Genomic DNA, 15,928 nt, shown 5'->3' with positions numbered 1-15,928 from the left:
AAGCACTCTATGGGGTAGATGTGGGGGAGAGTGGTAGCGAGGAGGCTCAGAAAAGTGAGGTAGCTAGCTGGATAACAGTTAGAAAGCGGGGTAGAGGGAAGAGTGCCAGGTAGACTAGCCCTGATCTGACACACCCCAAGTTTGCAAGGTTGGCAGATCAGGGGGATGTCGGTTCAGGGAGTGCACTTCTGCAGCCGGACCCTTCCTCTACCAGTCAGGGGAATGTCAGCTCCAGTAAGCAGGGTACCAGAAGAGCAGGGCAGGCCAGACAGGTGCTGGTAGTGGGAGACTCAATTATTAGGGGTAAAGATAGGGCGATCTGTTACAAAGACCGGGATCGTCGAATGGTGTGTTGTCTTCTTGGCACTCGAGTTTGACACATCGCTGATCGAGTTGACAGATTATTGGGAGGGGCTGGAGAAGATCCAGCAGTCATTGTCCATATCGGAACCAATGACAAAGTTAGAGGTAAGTGGAGCGTCCTTAAAAATGATTTTAGGGATTTAGGTCACAAGCTTAGGGCAAGGACCTCAAAGGTAGTGTTTTCCGAAATACTACCTGTACCACGAGCCACACAAGAAAGGCAGCAGGAGACCAGGGAGGTTAACAAGTGGCTCAAGAACTGGTGTAGGAAGGAGAGGTTTGGGTTCCTGGAGAACTGGGCCGACTTCTCTGTCTGCTACAGGCTCTATCGTAGGGATGGGTGGCACCTCAATGGGGAAGGGGCAGCTGTGTTGGGAGAGAAGATGGCTAGAAGATTGGAGGAGTGTTTAAATTTAGGGATTGGGGGGGGGGACAGGGGCGGTGTTAGTGCATATAGAGACCATATATACTAATGCCAGAAGCCTGGCTAATAAAACTGGGGAACTGGAATTAGTGATGTGTGAGGAGGACTATGACATAGTGGGAATAACTAAGACATGGCTGGAAGATAGCTATGACTGGGCAGTTAATGTACAGGGTTAGTCTGTTTAGAATGGATCGCCAAAACCAGAGAGGGGTAGGGGTCTGCCTTTATGTAATGTTCTGTCTAAAGCCCACACTCTGGGAAGTTATAAGTGAGGGACGTGAACATGTAGTCACTGTGGGTAGAAATACATGGAGGCAAAAAAAATAATAGGAGTTTATTATAAACCACCTAATATACCAGAGTCCACAGAAAATCTACTACTAAACAAGATAGAAGAGGTGGTAAATCATAATGAGGTGGTTATTATGTGGGACTTCAACTACCCAGATATAGACTGGGAAACTGAAACTTGTATATCTCATAAAGGAAACGGGTTCTTGGCAATAACCAAAGACAATCCCAACTGGTTCAGGACTCGACTAGAGGGACGATCATACTGGACTTAGTATTAACCAATAGACCTGACAGAACAACAGATGTGCAGGTCGGGGGACACCTGGGAAATGGTGACCATAAAGAAGTAACCTTCCAATTGTCATTCAAAAGAGCTTTTCTTCAGGGAGGATAAAAAATACCAAACTTAAAAAAAAAAAGCTAAATTTAAGCCAACTAAGAGAGGCCATAGGCCCATCTAACTGGGAGAAAGTCCTCAAAAATAAAAATGCAGCCACATAATGGGATATTTTTTAAAGCATCCTAAAATCTAATTGTGAGAGGTACATACCTTCTGGGAATAAAAAGGTTAAGTAACAAGAAAAAAACAATGTGGATAAAAAACTGTAAGGAAAGCAATAAATGACAAAAAGAAAGCACTTAAATCACTGAAACGGGAGGGTAGCGAGGAAGCACTGAAAAACTATAAGGAAAAAAATAGAATATGTAAAAAACTAATAAAAGCAGCCAAACTAGAGACAGAGATTAATTGCCAGAGAGCAAAACTAGCCCTAAAATGTTCTTCAATTATATAAATGGTAAAAAGTATAAATCTGAAGGTGTCGGCTCTCTACAGAGTAATGAGGGAAGGAGTTGCAGAGAGTGATGAGGAGAAAGCAAAGCTATTAAATATTTTTTTTTTTCTCCACTGTATTCACTGTGGAAAATAAACCGTCAGATGAAATGCAGAATGTAAAGGTAAAATCCCCATTAAAAGTGCCCTGTCTGACCCAGGAAGACGTACAGCAGCGTCTTAAAAAGATTAAAATAGACAAATCGCCAGGACCAGATGGCATACACCCCTGTAACCTAAGAGAATTAAGTAATGTCATATCCAGACCCTTATTTCTGATATTTAAGGACTATACTGACAGGGAGTGTTCCACAGGATTGGCGCATAGCAAATCTGGTGCCAATATTCAAAAAGGGTCCAAAAACAGAGCCCAAAAACTATAGGCTGATGAGTTTAAAATCTGTCGTGGGTAAACTGTTTGAAGGTTTTCTAAGAGATGCTATCTTGGAGTACCTCAATGAAAATAAGCAAATAACGCCATATCAGCTTGGCTTAATTAGAGCTCGGTCATGACAAACTAATTTAATCAGTTTTTATGAGGAGTTAAGTTCTAGACTTAACAGCGGCGAATCAGTGGATGTCTTATATCTGGACTTCTCCAAAGCATTTGACACTGTACCGCCTAAAATGTTAGTATATAAAATCAGAATGCTTGGACTGGGAGAAAATGTCTGCATGTGGGTAAGTAACTGGCTCAGTAATAGAACACAGAGGGTGGTTATTAATGGTACACACTCAGATTGGGTCACTGTCACTAGTGGGGTACCTCAGGGGTCAGTATTGGGCCCTATCCTCTTCAATATATTTAATGATCTTGTAGAAGGCTTTCACAGTAAAATATCAATTTTTGCAGATGACACTAAACTGTAAAGTACACTGACCAAAAATATAAACGCAACACTTTCGGTTTTGCTCCCATTTTGCATAAGCTGAACTAAAATCTGAAACATTTTCTACATACACAAGACCCATTACTCTCAAATATTGTTCACAAATCTGTCTAAACTGTGTTAGTGAGCACTTCTTTTGCCGAGATAATCCGTCCCACCTTCAGGGCTCCAGATGGCGACCAAAACGGTCGCCAATGCGCCTTAAAATTTGCAGATGGCGACAAGACTTTTTAGTCTTGTCGCCATTTGCGACTGTACCGCCACGATCCTGCGCAGCCTAAGTTCCCTTCACTAGCACACCGCACAGTGGAGAAGGAAGGAGTCCCACTACCACCAATGGGGATATAGCAGGGAGGAGGAGGGGAGGAGCTGTCGCCACTGCGCTGCCAATGAATGTAAAACATAAGTGTCTGCAGCGGTATCGCAGACCGGGCACCCGGCCTCAATAACAGGGCAGGCGATCAGCGGCCATTAACCCCCTCAGGTGCCACAGATCGCATGCCCTGTTATTGAGGCCGGGTGCCCGGTCTGCGATACCGCTGCAGACAATTGTATGAAGGGGTCAAAGAGGACCTTTCATGGGTCCAAAGAATCTGAACTTATCAGCAGGCTGCATAGAGCGGCGCCCAGGGATCTAAGTGCACTTACTATTATTCCTGGGCGCCGCTCCGTTCGTCCGCTGTGGCCCCCGGTATTTTCAGCATTCAGAGGAAGGAGGAGGAGACTCCAGTGTCTGTCCTTCTCCCTGACAGCAGCGCTGTCCAATCACAGCACAGAACTCAGAGCCAGGGAGGTTTTTTTTTCTCCCTGGCTCTGAGCTCTGCGCTCTGATTGGACAGCGCTGCTGTTATGGAGACGGAGAGACACTGGCGTCTCCTCCTCCTTCCTCTGCTGAAAATACCGGGGGCCACAGCGGACGAACAGAGCGGCGCCCAGGAATAATAGTAAGTGAAAGGTCCTCTTTAAACATTCATTGGTGGTGCAGTGCGCTCTCCCAAAGCCTCTTTCTCCTCCCCCCCCCCCCCCCCCCATTATCACTGGCCACAAGTTGTCCCCGTCTCCCTCCCTTTGTTATATGGTGGCCACAGTGTCCCCATCCCCTTCATTGGTGGCAGTGGCAGATTACACTGCTGGGGCTCAGATCGTTACCATGGCAGCCAGGACGCTACTGAAGCCTTGGCTGCCATGTTCAGCTCCCTGCTGCTGTGTGCACAGAGCCCAGGGCAGCAGGGAGATGTGAGATCCTATTCACCCTGATAGAGCTCTATCAGGGTGAATAGCACAAGGGATGAAAAGATCCAGGTTCTAGTCGCTAAGGGAAGAAATGGTTGTTAAATAAAAAGTTTTAAAAAAAAATAAAAAATACTAAAAGTTTAAATGGCCCCCTTCCCAGTTTTACATATAAAATTTACAAACAATAAAGAACATATTACATATCGCCACGTCCCAAAAAGTGTGAGCTATTAAAATATAAAAAAATATTTCTGCTCGGTGAAGGCCGTAACAGAAAAAAAAACTCTAAACCACGCAATTCGCCATTTTTAGTCCCCTTGTTCCCCAGAAAATGTCCCTGGATGTGAGAGGCATGTGGTGCTGTTTTCTCCTATATGTAGTGCTGGCTCACTACTGTGACCTGCGTCTCATCTTCTCAAAGTCCTTTTTTTTTTAATTATATGCATTTAAAATTTGGCGACTAAAAAATGTAATTTGGCTCCTAAATTTTTTAGTTTAGGAGCCAATGGCTCCTGGTCATTTTTTTGGGTCTGGAGCACTGACCTTACAGGTGTGGCATATCAAGGTGCTGATTAGACAGCATGAATATTGCACAGGAGTGCCTTTAGACTTCCCACAATAAAAAGGCCACTCTGAAATGTGCAGTTTGATCACACAGCACAAGGCCACAGATGTCGCAATGTTTGAGGGATCGTGCAATTGGCATGTTGACTGCAAGAATGTCTACCAGAACTGTTTGCCCATGCAAAGAATGTTCATTTCTCTACCATAAACTCCAAGAATTTGGCAGTACATCCAACCGGCCTCATAACCGCAGATGACTTGTAACCACACCAGCCCAGGACCTCCACATCCAGCATCTTCACTTCCATGATTGTCTGAGACCAGACACCCGGACAGCTGCAGCAACAATCTGTTTGCATAACCAAAGAATTTCTGCACAAACTTTCAGAAACCGTCTCAGGGAAGCTCATCTGCACGCTTGCCGTCCTCATCGGGGTCTTGGCCTGACTGCAGTTCGTCGTGGTAACCGACTTGAGAGGGCAAATGCTCACATTGGCATCTGGCATGTTGGAAAGGCATCATTTTCACGGATGAGTCCCGGTTTTCACTGTTCAGAGCAGACGGCGTGGGTGAGCGGTTTGCTGACGTCAATGTTGTGGATCGAGTGGCTTATGGTGGCGTTATGGTATGGGCAGGTTTATGTTATGGACAACAAACACAGGTGCATTTTATTGATGGCATTTTGAATTCAGAGATACCGTGACGAGATCCTGAGGCCCATTGTTGTGCCATTCATCCACGACCATCACCTCATGTTGGAGCATAATGCACGGCCTCATATCTGTACACAATTCCTGGAAGCTGAAAACATCCCAGTTCTTGCATGGCCAGCATACTCACCGGACATGTCACCCATTAAGCATGTTTAAGCACCAGATACTGACTGGCAAAACTGTGCACATTTCAGAGTGTCCTATTATTGTGGGCAGTCTAAGGCACACCTATGCAATATTCATGCTGTCTAATTAGCACCTTGATATGCCACACCTGGGAGGTGGTATGGATTATCTCGGCAAAGGAGAAGTGCTCACTAACACAGATTTAGACAGATTTGTGAACAATATTTGCGAGTAATGGGTCTTTAGTGTATGTAGAAAATGTTTCAGATCTTTGAGTTCAGCTCATGCAAAATGGGAGCAAAACCGAAAATGTTGATGTGTTTATATTTTTGGTCAGTGTAATTAAAACGGAAGAGGACAGTATACTGTTACAGAGGGATCTGGATAGATTGGAGGCTTGGGCAGATAAGTGGCAGATGAGGTTTAACACTGACTAATGTAAGGTTATGCACATGGGAAGGAATAATGAAAGTCACCCGTACATACTAAATGGTAAAACAATGGGTAAGGCCTAATGCACACGGCCGTTGTTTTGGTCCGCATCCGAGCCGCAGTTTTGGCGCCTCGGATGCGGCCCTATTCACTTCAATGGGGCTTCAAATGATGCGGACAGCACTCCGTGTGCTGTCAGCATCCGTTGCTCCGTTCCGTGGCCCCGCAGAAAAATATAACCTGTCCTATTCTTTTCTGCGCTTTGCAGACAAGAATAAGCAGTTATATTAAAGGGTGTCTGTGCCGTTCCGCAAATTGCGGAACGCGCACGGACACCATCCGTGTTTTGCGGATCCTTGATTTGTGGACCGCAAAACAAACAACGGTCTTGTGCATGTAGCCTAACGCTGGCATAGAAAAGGACCTAGGAATTTTAGTGAACCGCAAACTAAGCTGTAGAAGCCAGTGTCAGGCAGCTGCTGCCAAGGCCAATAAGATAATGGGTTGCATCAAAAGGGGCATAGATGCCAGTGATGAGAACATAGTCCTACCACTTTCCATTCACTAGTCAGACCACACATGGAGTACTGTGTACAGTTCTGGGCTCCTGTGAACAAGGCAGACACAGCAGAGCTGGAGAAGGTCCAGAGGAGGGCAACTAAAGTAATAACTGGAATGGGGGGACTACAGTACCCTGAAAGATTATCAAAATTAGGGTTATTCACTTTAGAAAAAAGACGACTGAGGGGAGATCTAATTACTATGTGTAAATATATCAGGGGTCAGTACAGAGATCTATCCCATCATCTATTTATCCCCAGGACTGTGACGAGGGGACAGCCTAGAGGAAAGAAGTTTTGTACACAAACATAGAAGAGGATTCTTTATGGTAAGAGCAGTGAGACTATGGAACTCTCTGCCTGAGGAGGTGGTGATGGTGAGTTCACTAAAAGAGTTCAAGAGGGGCCTGGATGTATTTCTGGAGTGTAATAATATTACAGGCTATAGCTACTAGAGGGGTCGTTGATCCAGGGAGATATTCTGATTGCCTGATTCGGGAAGGAATTTTTTTCCCCCTTAAGTGGGGAAAATTGGCTTTTACCTCATTTTTTTTTTTTTGCCTTCCTCTGGGTCAACTTGCAGGATAACAGGACGGACTGAATGAACTGATGTGTTTTTTTCGGCCTTATAAACTGTTACTATGTTACTTAAGCAACATTGCTGTGAATATTTGGAGACGTTTTGCACTACTCCCCAAGTAAAATGAGTCTGATGTGCTAATAGATCTGGAGGGCTTTTCTTCCATTTACATTATTTTCGTCTTTCCTGCTGTGATCTCCGATGTCCTTATCATGTGGAGAAGATGTTAAGGTATTAAGGAATCCACATGCAATTACATTTCATTCGAGTTCGTGGAAATGGAATTCTGCCGATGCCCAAAAAAAATCCTAATTTTCGTGTGCAAAGGAATAAAATTACAAATGTAGAAATACGTATTATAGTATGATATTTGCATAATGTGCAGTTCAACACAGAATGGTAGTCAAGTTCTAAATGTTGGAAGGTGTTGCTGGGAGTCTGAAGTACCAAAAGTGAGCGTGTTGTGTTTTTTTTTTTTTTATTATTATTTTTTTAAATACATCTAAATGAGGTCTAAAAGGCAGAATACATCCAGTCCGAGGTCTATCCGCTTGTGACGTTGTCTTTCTTTTGCAGATTTGAAGAGAGAAGCCAGCATATGTCACATGCTGAAACATCCACACATTGTGGAGCTCTTGGAGACGTACAGCTCCGATGGAATGCTCTACATGGTCTTCGAATTGTAAGTTTGTCAAACTTTTTTTTCTTTCTTCTTTCTAGTCTTCAACATATGCAGCGGTGAATTAATGATATGTCAATGCCTTTACTTTTGAGGTTGCTGTATATAGGCAGATATTTTGCTCTTTTTCGCCTTTCTTGCTGGGCTCCGCCATTAGCAGAGACTGATGCAGAAAATGGAACCTCTTTTTCCTCTGAGGATATCCCACAGGCTTTTTTTAAGCCTGCTCTACATGTCAAGTTACATGTGGATTTTCTTGCGGTTAATGTCCACAGTGTGTGGGTGAAATTTGGGAAAATTTCATCCACTATGATGCTACTGTAAATGCTGCAGATTCGCATGCAAATCTTCAGCACTGATGCAACACGCGGCAAGTCCATTGCTAGAAATCAGCCTGAGATCTGCTTCCGCAAAGCTGCTAGAATCACAGTGGGTTTTCTGCTCTCAAACATTTGAATTTCAAAGGTTGAAAGCTGCAGGTAAAAGCTACAGCATAAATTGACATGCTGTGGTCTGAAAACCCACTGACCAAGTCAGTTTATGCTGTTGCTTTTCCTCACAGTGTTTGGATGAGATTTGTGAAATGTCATCCACTTTGTATTGGAAATGCTGTGGATTTTCTGCATGCAATTCCGCGCTGGAAGATCCACAGCATTTACACATGTGGCTGTACCCTAAGGCCCCTTTCACACGGGCGAGTATTCCTCGCGGGTGCAATGTGTGATGTGAACGCATTGTAACAGCACTGAATCCTGACCCATTCATTTCTATGGGGCTGTGCACACAAGCAGTGATTTTCACGCATCACTTGTGCGTTGCGTGAAAATCGCAGCATGCTCTATATTGTTTTCCACTCAATGCAGGCCCCATAGAAGTGAATGGGGCTGCGTGAAAATCGCAAGCATCCGCAAGCTAGTGCGGATGCGGTGCGATTTTCACGCACGGTTGCTAGGAGACTATTGGGATGGAGACCCAATCATTATTATTTTCCCTTATAACATGGTTATAAGGGAAAATAATAGCATTCTGAATACAGAATGCATAGTACAATAGCGCTGGAGGGGTTAAAAATAATAATAATTTAACTCCCCTTAATCCACTTGATCGCGCAGCCCGGCTTCTCTTCTGTCGTCTTCTTTGCTGTGTGCAGGAAAAGGACCTGTGGTGACGTCACTGCGGTCATCACATGGTCCGTCACCATGGTAAAAGATCATGTGACGGACCATGTGATGACCGGAGTGACGTCACCACAGGTCCTTTTCCTGCACACAGCAAAGAAGACGACAGAAGAGAAGCCGGGCTGCGCGATCAAGTGGATTAAGGTGAGTTAAAATTTTATTTTTTATTTTTTTAACCCCTCCAGCGCTATTGTACTATGCATTCTGTATTCAGAATGCTATTATTTTCCCTTATAACCATGTTATAAGGGAAAATAATACAATATACAGAACACCGATCCCAAGCCCGAACTTCTGTGAAGAAGTTCGGGTTTGGGTACCAAACATGCCGATTTTTCTCACGCGCGTGCAAAACGCATTACAATGTTTTGCACTCGCGCGGGAAAATCGTGCATGTTCCCGCAACGCCCGTGTGAAAGAGGCCTAAGGCTTACATGCACATTGTAATGCTTTTCCTGCAGATTTTACTGTGTATCTGCCGCAAAATCCACCTGTTACATACAGATTTTGGTGCAGATTTGGCCCCTGATTTCACAGATTGCTCTGTAAAAGAATGAAACCTGCAATGAAAACCTCACGAAGAATTGGCACGCTACCGATTTCAAAATCTGCACCACAGGCCAAATTACACATGGAAAAATTTTGCACCGTGTCCATGAGATTTTTCGTATCTTATCTATTTAGCCAGTATTTTGTTATGCTGCTGTTGGTCTTACAAAAATCAGCGCTGCAAATTGGCGCATAAAACACACCATGTGCAGGTACCTTATGGGTTTGTAGCTGTCATTTGGTAATGTAGAAACAGTCTACATTTCTTCAGCCATGACAGCCGTTGTAGCAAGAGCATTATCGCTCCATGCAGTGCAACTTGCTATTAAAGTGGCTGTCCCATGAAAAATATTCTTCAGTTTTCAAACCAGCACCTGAATCTGAATACTTTTATAATTGCGTGGAATTAAAGATTTAGCACAGCCACTGAGTTTTTCAATAAAATGTATCTGTATAGCGCCACCTGCTGTTTTTTTTCTTATTTCTTTGACCTGCTCGCTGAGATGGCTGCACATGCTCAGTTTCATCCTTCAACTGCCTCCTGAGCTGTGATAGGGAGACCATTGACACACCCCCTGAGCTGTAGCAGAAAAGACACTCCCCTTGAGCTGTCAGCTTGATATAAATCTAGCAGAGCAATGAATGGGGAGATCTCTGGATCCATGTGAGGGACAAGGTTGGTTCTAGCTTTGTTAGAGATAGTCATGTACTATATGATTGTTTTTTTTGTTTTTTTTACATTAGTCATGGGATAACCCCTTTAAACCTGTGCACTTATATTCATGTTCCTAATGCACACAGCACCTGTAGCTTTTCACTTGACCAGGCTGAGACATGAGATTAGTGCAGATCTACACCACTGGGGCGTAGTAGGTGAATTGCAAGATTGTGGTTGGAAAAACGATTTCCCTTAGGCTGAATGCACACGGCCGTGTTCCGCGGCCGAGAGCGGTCCGTGGTATGCAGGGCTGGATTCCTGTTCAAAGCAGGAGCGCACGGCGTCATTGGTTGCTATGACGCCGTTCGCTTCATGCCGCCGCCGCTGTACAGTAATACACTCGTATAGATCATACGAGTGTATTACTGTAGTGCAACGGCGTCATAGCAACAAATGACGCTGTGCGCTCCTACTCTGAACAGGAATCCAGCCCGGCATACCACGGACTGCTCTCGGCCGCGGAACACGGCCATGTGAATTCGGCCTTACAAGTTTGTGCCCAGTGTTGTAATTGTTAATCGCATAAGCAGCAGTTTCACCTTTGGCCAAAAGGTGGCAGACTTAATACTTCAATCCAGCAACGTGGACAGCCCGTTAAGGTTTTTACCTAATTTTGCCTTTTCTCATTTTTTTAATCTGATGATTGGAGTACAGTATCAAAAAACACTTAACCATATGAAGTATGTAATGTATTAGCTCTCGGCACTCCATATTTCATATTGAGCAAGGACTCAAGTGAATTGAAGAAAGTACATCTGGTGGCATTGGAGGCGGAGCCTGCTAAGAGCTAATTTGCATATCCTCTTCCTAGGAGAAAGTATTAACTGCAGAAATCTGTCATTCAGTCATGCCAATATTCAGAACTTTTGAATGCACAAAAAAAAACCTTTTTCACAACTTTTTACCTATGAAACTGCGCTTGGCAGCAGAATGCATCTGTGTTGGTCCCATGTTCATATGTGCTCCCATTGAGAGACATTTTTATATATGTAAATGAGCCTCTAGGTGCAACGCGGGCGTTGTCATTACACCTAGAGGCTCTTCTCTCTTTAACTGCTGCACTTTGACAGGGCTAATGTTTTCACTGACTGACTGCTCCTGGCAATCAAAGTGGAGAGGGCGCGGCAGTTGCAGAGAGCGCGGAGTATGCAGAGACCCCCAAGGGGGTAACACCTACTTGCCAATTTATTTATAAACTCTTAGGAATAATAGAGGAACTGCACAATATAGAGACATGAGAAGAAGTTCTCCAGAATTGTCCATTTATGTGGAATAATATAATTGACTAAAGCAGACTTGTCATGATAGGTGGCATGATCTCATCAACTATTGATTCTTACTGTAACTGCAAATCTGTTGGATCCGTGCAAAAACCTCACATTAGGGAGAATAATTGGAGCCTTTGGCATATTGTATTAACTTCCAATAGCCATGGATCTGCACAGACTGATCCGTTCAGTTAATACAACCGTCTGCATCCGTTCAGAACGGATCAGTTTGTATCATCTTTAACATAGCCAAGACGGATCCGTCTTGAACACCATTGAAAGTCAATGGGGGACGGATCCGTTTCCTATTGTGCCATATTGTGTCAGTGAAAACGGATCCGTCCTGACACACAATGTAAGTCAATAGGGACAGATCCGTTTGGCTCAGTTTCGTCAGATCGACACCAAAACGCTGCAAGCCATGTTTTGTTGTCCTCCTCTAAAGAGGAATGGAGGCTGAACGGAGCCAAACTGATGCTTTCTGAACGGATCCTTATCCATTCAGAATGCATTAGGGCAAAACTGATCCGTTTTGGACCGCTTGTGAGAGCCCTGAAACGGATCTCACAAACGGAAACCAAAACGCCAGTGTGAAAGTAGCCTAATGCAAAAATACATTTTCGATTGACGTCTCTGGCTGACTATTTTCTTACTGAGCTGAATACCTTTGAGCCGTTCCATTTGTATGCAAACTTCAGCACCCCTAGCGGATATGCTTTGCCATTTGTATCCTTATTTTTTTTTTTTTTTTTTACAAAGTTACTTGTTTTTATTTTGTATTTTTTTTATTTTATTTTTTTAATTCTTTTTCATTCCATGCTTCATAAGTGGATTTGATTGCTCCAGCAAAAGTGCCGTCAGCTCAAATTATATCTGTGTATTTAGCTGAGACGAATTGCTCTAAAAGTGAAATGAATAACAATAGGAAGACGCTGTAATGGGGCTCTGCGTTTGTTACTCTCCATCAGGTCATGCAGATAGTTTTTTTGAGTAGTAAATGAGATATTCAGAGCAGGTTTGTTTAGAAAAGTCGACCTCTTCAGCCTCTGACATACTTTTCTTCTTTTTACAGCATGGATGGAGCCGACCTGTGCTTTGAAATTGTAAAAAGAGCCGATGCTGGTTTTGTGTACAGTGAAGCAGTTGCCAGGTATGTAACTTTTACATCTGCAAAAAGTTTTTGATGTCTTTTTGCACCTTTCACATGGTGGCACTTAAGGCCTCTTTCACACGGGCATCATGTTTTTTGCCCAGATAAGATGCTGATGCGTTGCGGGAAAATGCACGATTTTTCCGCGTGAGTGCAAAACATTGTAATGCGTTTTGCACGCGCGTGAGAAAAATCGGCATGTTTGATACCCAAACCCGAACTTCACAGAAGTTCGGGTTAGGTGTTCTGTAGATTGTATTTTCCCTTATAACATGGTTATAAAGGAAAATAATAGCATTCTTAATACAGAATGCTTAGTACAATAGGGCTGGAGGGGTTAAAAAAATAAAATAATTATCATTTAACTCACCTTAATTCACTTGATCGCGCAGCCGGCATCTCTTCTGTCTTCTTCTTTGCTGTGCACAGGAATAGGACCTTTGATGACGTCGCTGTGCTCATCACATGGTCCAATCACATGGTTCATCACCATGGTGAGGGACCATGTGATTGAATCATGTGATGTGACATCACCACAGGTACTTACCCGGCAGCTCAACATTACAGAAGAAGACAGATCCGCAACTACGCGATCAAGTGGACTTGGTGAGTAAATTTTATTTTTTATTTTTAACCCCTCCATCACTATTTTACTTTGCATTCTGTATTCAGAATGCTATTTTCCCTTATAACCATGTTATAAGGAAAAATAATACAGATCGGGCCCCCAGCCCGATCTTCGCCTAGCAACCATGCGTGAAAATCGCACCGCATCTGCACTTGCTTGCGGATTCTTGCGATTTTCACGCAGCCCCATTCACTTCTATGGGGCCTGCGTTGCATGAAAAACGCTGAATAAAGAGCTTGCTGCGATTTTCACGCAACGCCCAAGTGATGCGTGAAAATCACAGCTCATGTGCACAGCCCCATAGAAATTAATGGGTCAGGATTCAGTGCGGGTGCAATGCGTTCAACTCGCGCATTGCACCCGCGCAGAATACTCGCCTGTGTGAAAGGGGCCTAACTCTTGCAGTAGAACAAAGGGGGCAGGTATCTTTGATTGCCTTCATATACCTTCCCATATATGGTACACGTGGGCAAAGCAATGTTTCAATCCTAAAGTTGCCCATACACCTTCAATAGCTTATGGGTCAAGACGTATTTGGCGACTGACAGCTATTCTCCCGACTCCCCCATACATGCCTGCTTGCTTTATCTGAGCATGCCGGTGATCTCAATGGTGAGAGCGGTGTAGGGTGTCTACCTTCAGAACAAAGGATTGGGTTGATGTTGAAATTCAACATGCCTTCTTTCACCCCGACATGAGACCTCTCACACTCCTATACACATAAGATGGTCATCTGGTCAGCCAAAATCAGTTGGTATGGATAACTTTACTTCCATGTCTATGAGCGCCTTTACATCACAGGTCATCAGGGACTAAATGAAGATTCTTATTGTAAGCGGGGCTTCTGTCACCAGAATCATTGTAGTGAAATGGGCTGAGCTCTGACATGTGCACAGGGCTGCAGAAGCTATCCGTCTTGGTCCCATCCCCATCTGTGACTTTATTTCAGAGAGAACTTTTTAATATATGCAAATGAGTCTCTAAGAGCAACGGGGGCGTTGCCATTACTCCTAGAGGCTCAGTTTTCCATGCTGCAGCCGCTCCCTCTGCACTTTAATTGACAGGGCCAGGCAGTGTAAGTGTCTTCATGCCTGGCCCTGACTGCTCCTAGTCTTGAGCTTTGCCGTGGGCTTCAGTACCCGGCACAGTACATGAGAGAAGCTCAACGGTAGTTCATCTCTGTACCGCGCCAAGCGCTGAAGACTAGGAGTCAGGGCCAGGCGTGATGACTTTTACGCTGCCTGTCACTGTCAATAAAACGCAGGGGGTGCAGCAGCTCAGAAAACGGAGCCTCTAGGAATAATGAAGAAAAAGAAAGATACAGCACCCCAATTTCAAGTCCAATATGAGGGTGCACGCCCCCTACTTAGAGCAATGTCCAATTCTCCTTCAGAATTCAAATGGAAAAAGATGGAGACAGCATGCACAAATTGATGAAAAAGAAGCGTTCCTTTAATCCATATGTGGCAGTCCAATTATATGCAACGTTTCGGCTAAACCTAAGCCTTTCTCCAGCATACTAAGGTTTAGCTGAAAAGTTACATATGGTTGGACTGCCTCATATGGATAAGGAACACTTCTTTTTCATCAATTTGAGGGTGCTGCCTCCATCTTTTTTCCATTTGAATTGCCTAGGAGTAACGGAAATGCCCCATTGCCTAGGAGTAACGGAAATGCCCCATTGCCTAGGAGTAATGGAAATGCCCCATTGCCTAGGAGTAACGGAAATGCCCCATTGCCTAGGTGTAACGGAAATGCCCCATTGCCTAGGAGTAACGGAAATGCCCCATTGCCTAGGAGTAACGGAAATGCCCCATTGCCTAGGAGTAACGGAAATGCCCCATTGCCTAGGAGTAACGGAAATGCCCCATTGCCTAGGAGTAACGGAAAGGCCCCATTGCCTAGGAGTAACGGAAAGGCCCCATTGCCTAGGAGTAACGGAAAGGCCCCATTGCCTAGGAGTAACGGAAAGGCCCCATTGCCTAGGAGTAACGGAAAGGCCCCATTGCCTAGGAGTAACGGAAAGGCCCCATTGCCTAGGAGTAACGGAAATGCCCCATTGCCCTTAGAGGCTCATTTGCATCTATTAAAAGTTCAGTTTTCTCAGAACTAAAGCCACAGATGGGGATGGGACCATGACTGCTAGCTTCTGGAGACCTGCGCACGTGTCACTGATCAGCACTACAATGATTCTGGAGACAGAAGCCCTTTAAATCCTTTTATTTTATTTTTTTCTGTAATTCTGAGGGTGTGTTAAAGATGGGGACATACATTTTTTTTTATGAAACAGAATAGGCAGCTCAAAAAGTAAGAAGTTAGAAAACAGTAAGTCTGTTGCCAGTAACTATATTGCACAACATCACAGCAATTCAATATGAAAGTGTGCTTCCCCCCCCCCCCTTCTTAAGTACAGTTCTCAATCCACATGCATTTTTCGCATGCAAATGAACTCTTAAAATAGTAAGTTTCCAGTCTTGAACTTGAAGAACTGTCCAACAGCTGATCTGAAAAAACTAGAGCTGAGGCTACAGGGAGTTTGGCTTCCTGTGATATATCCTTCTGCCTCCCATGCACTTGGCTACTGGCCGTATATAAACTTTTAGGGGTGCTTTCACATGTTACACTTTTTGTTGCAGAGTTTTCCATGACTGAAAATCAGTTCCACTGACTTGAATGGAGCTTGCAGAAATCCATGTGCATGCCGCACCATTCATATGAATGGAACAGATTTTTAAGCTGCAGAA

At 44.1% G+C, this 15,928-nt stretch overlaps 1 protein-coding gene across 1 annotated transcript in view; it reads left to right on the top strand.

Moving 5' to 3' along the window:
• The window catches only part of CASK (calcium/calmodulin dependent serine protein kinase), a 286,458-nt gene that overhangs the window by 75,704 nt on the left and 194,826 nt on the right, over window positions 1-15,928 (top strand). Inside the window, 2 exon segments of the mRNA XM_040423804.1 lie at window positions 7,591-7,696; window positions 12,479-12,556. Of these exon segments, the coding sequence (XP_040279738.1) occupies window positions 7,591-7,696; window positions 12,479-12,556 (184 nt within the window).

The sequence above is a fragment of the Bufo bufo genome, chromosome 3 (genome assembly GCF_905171765.1).
Source record: "Bufo bufo chromosome 3, aBufBuf1.1, whole genome shotgun sequence".
In the NCBI taxonomy this organism is placed as follows: Eukaryota; Metazoa; Chordata; class Amphibia; order Anura; family Bufonidae; genus Bufo; species Bufo bufo.
This window is presented reverse-complemented; position numbering and strand designations above follow the sequence as displayed.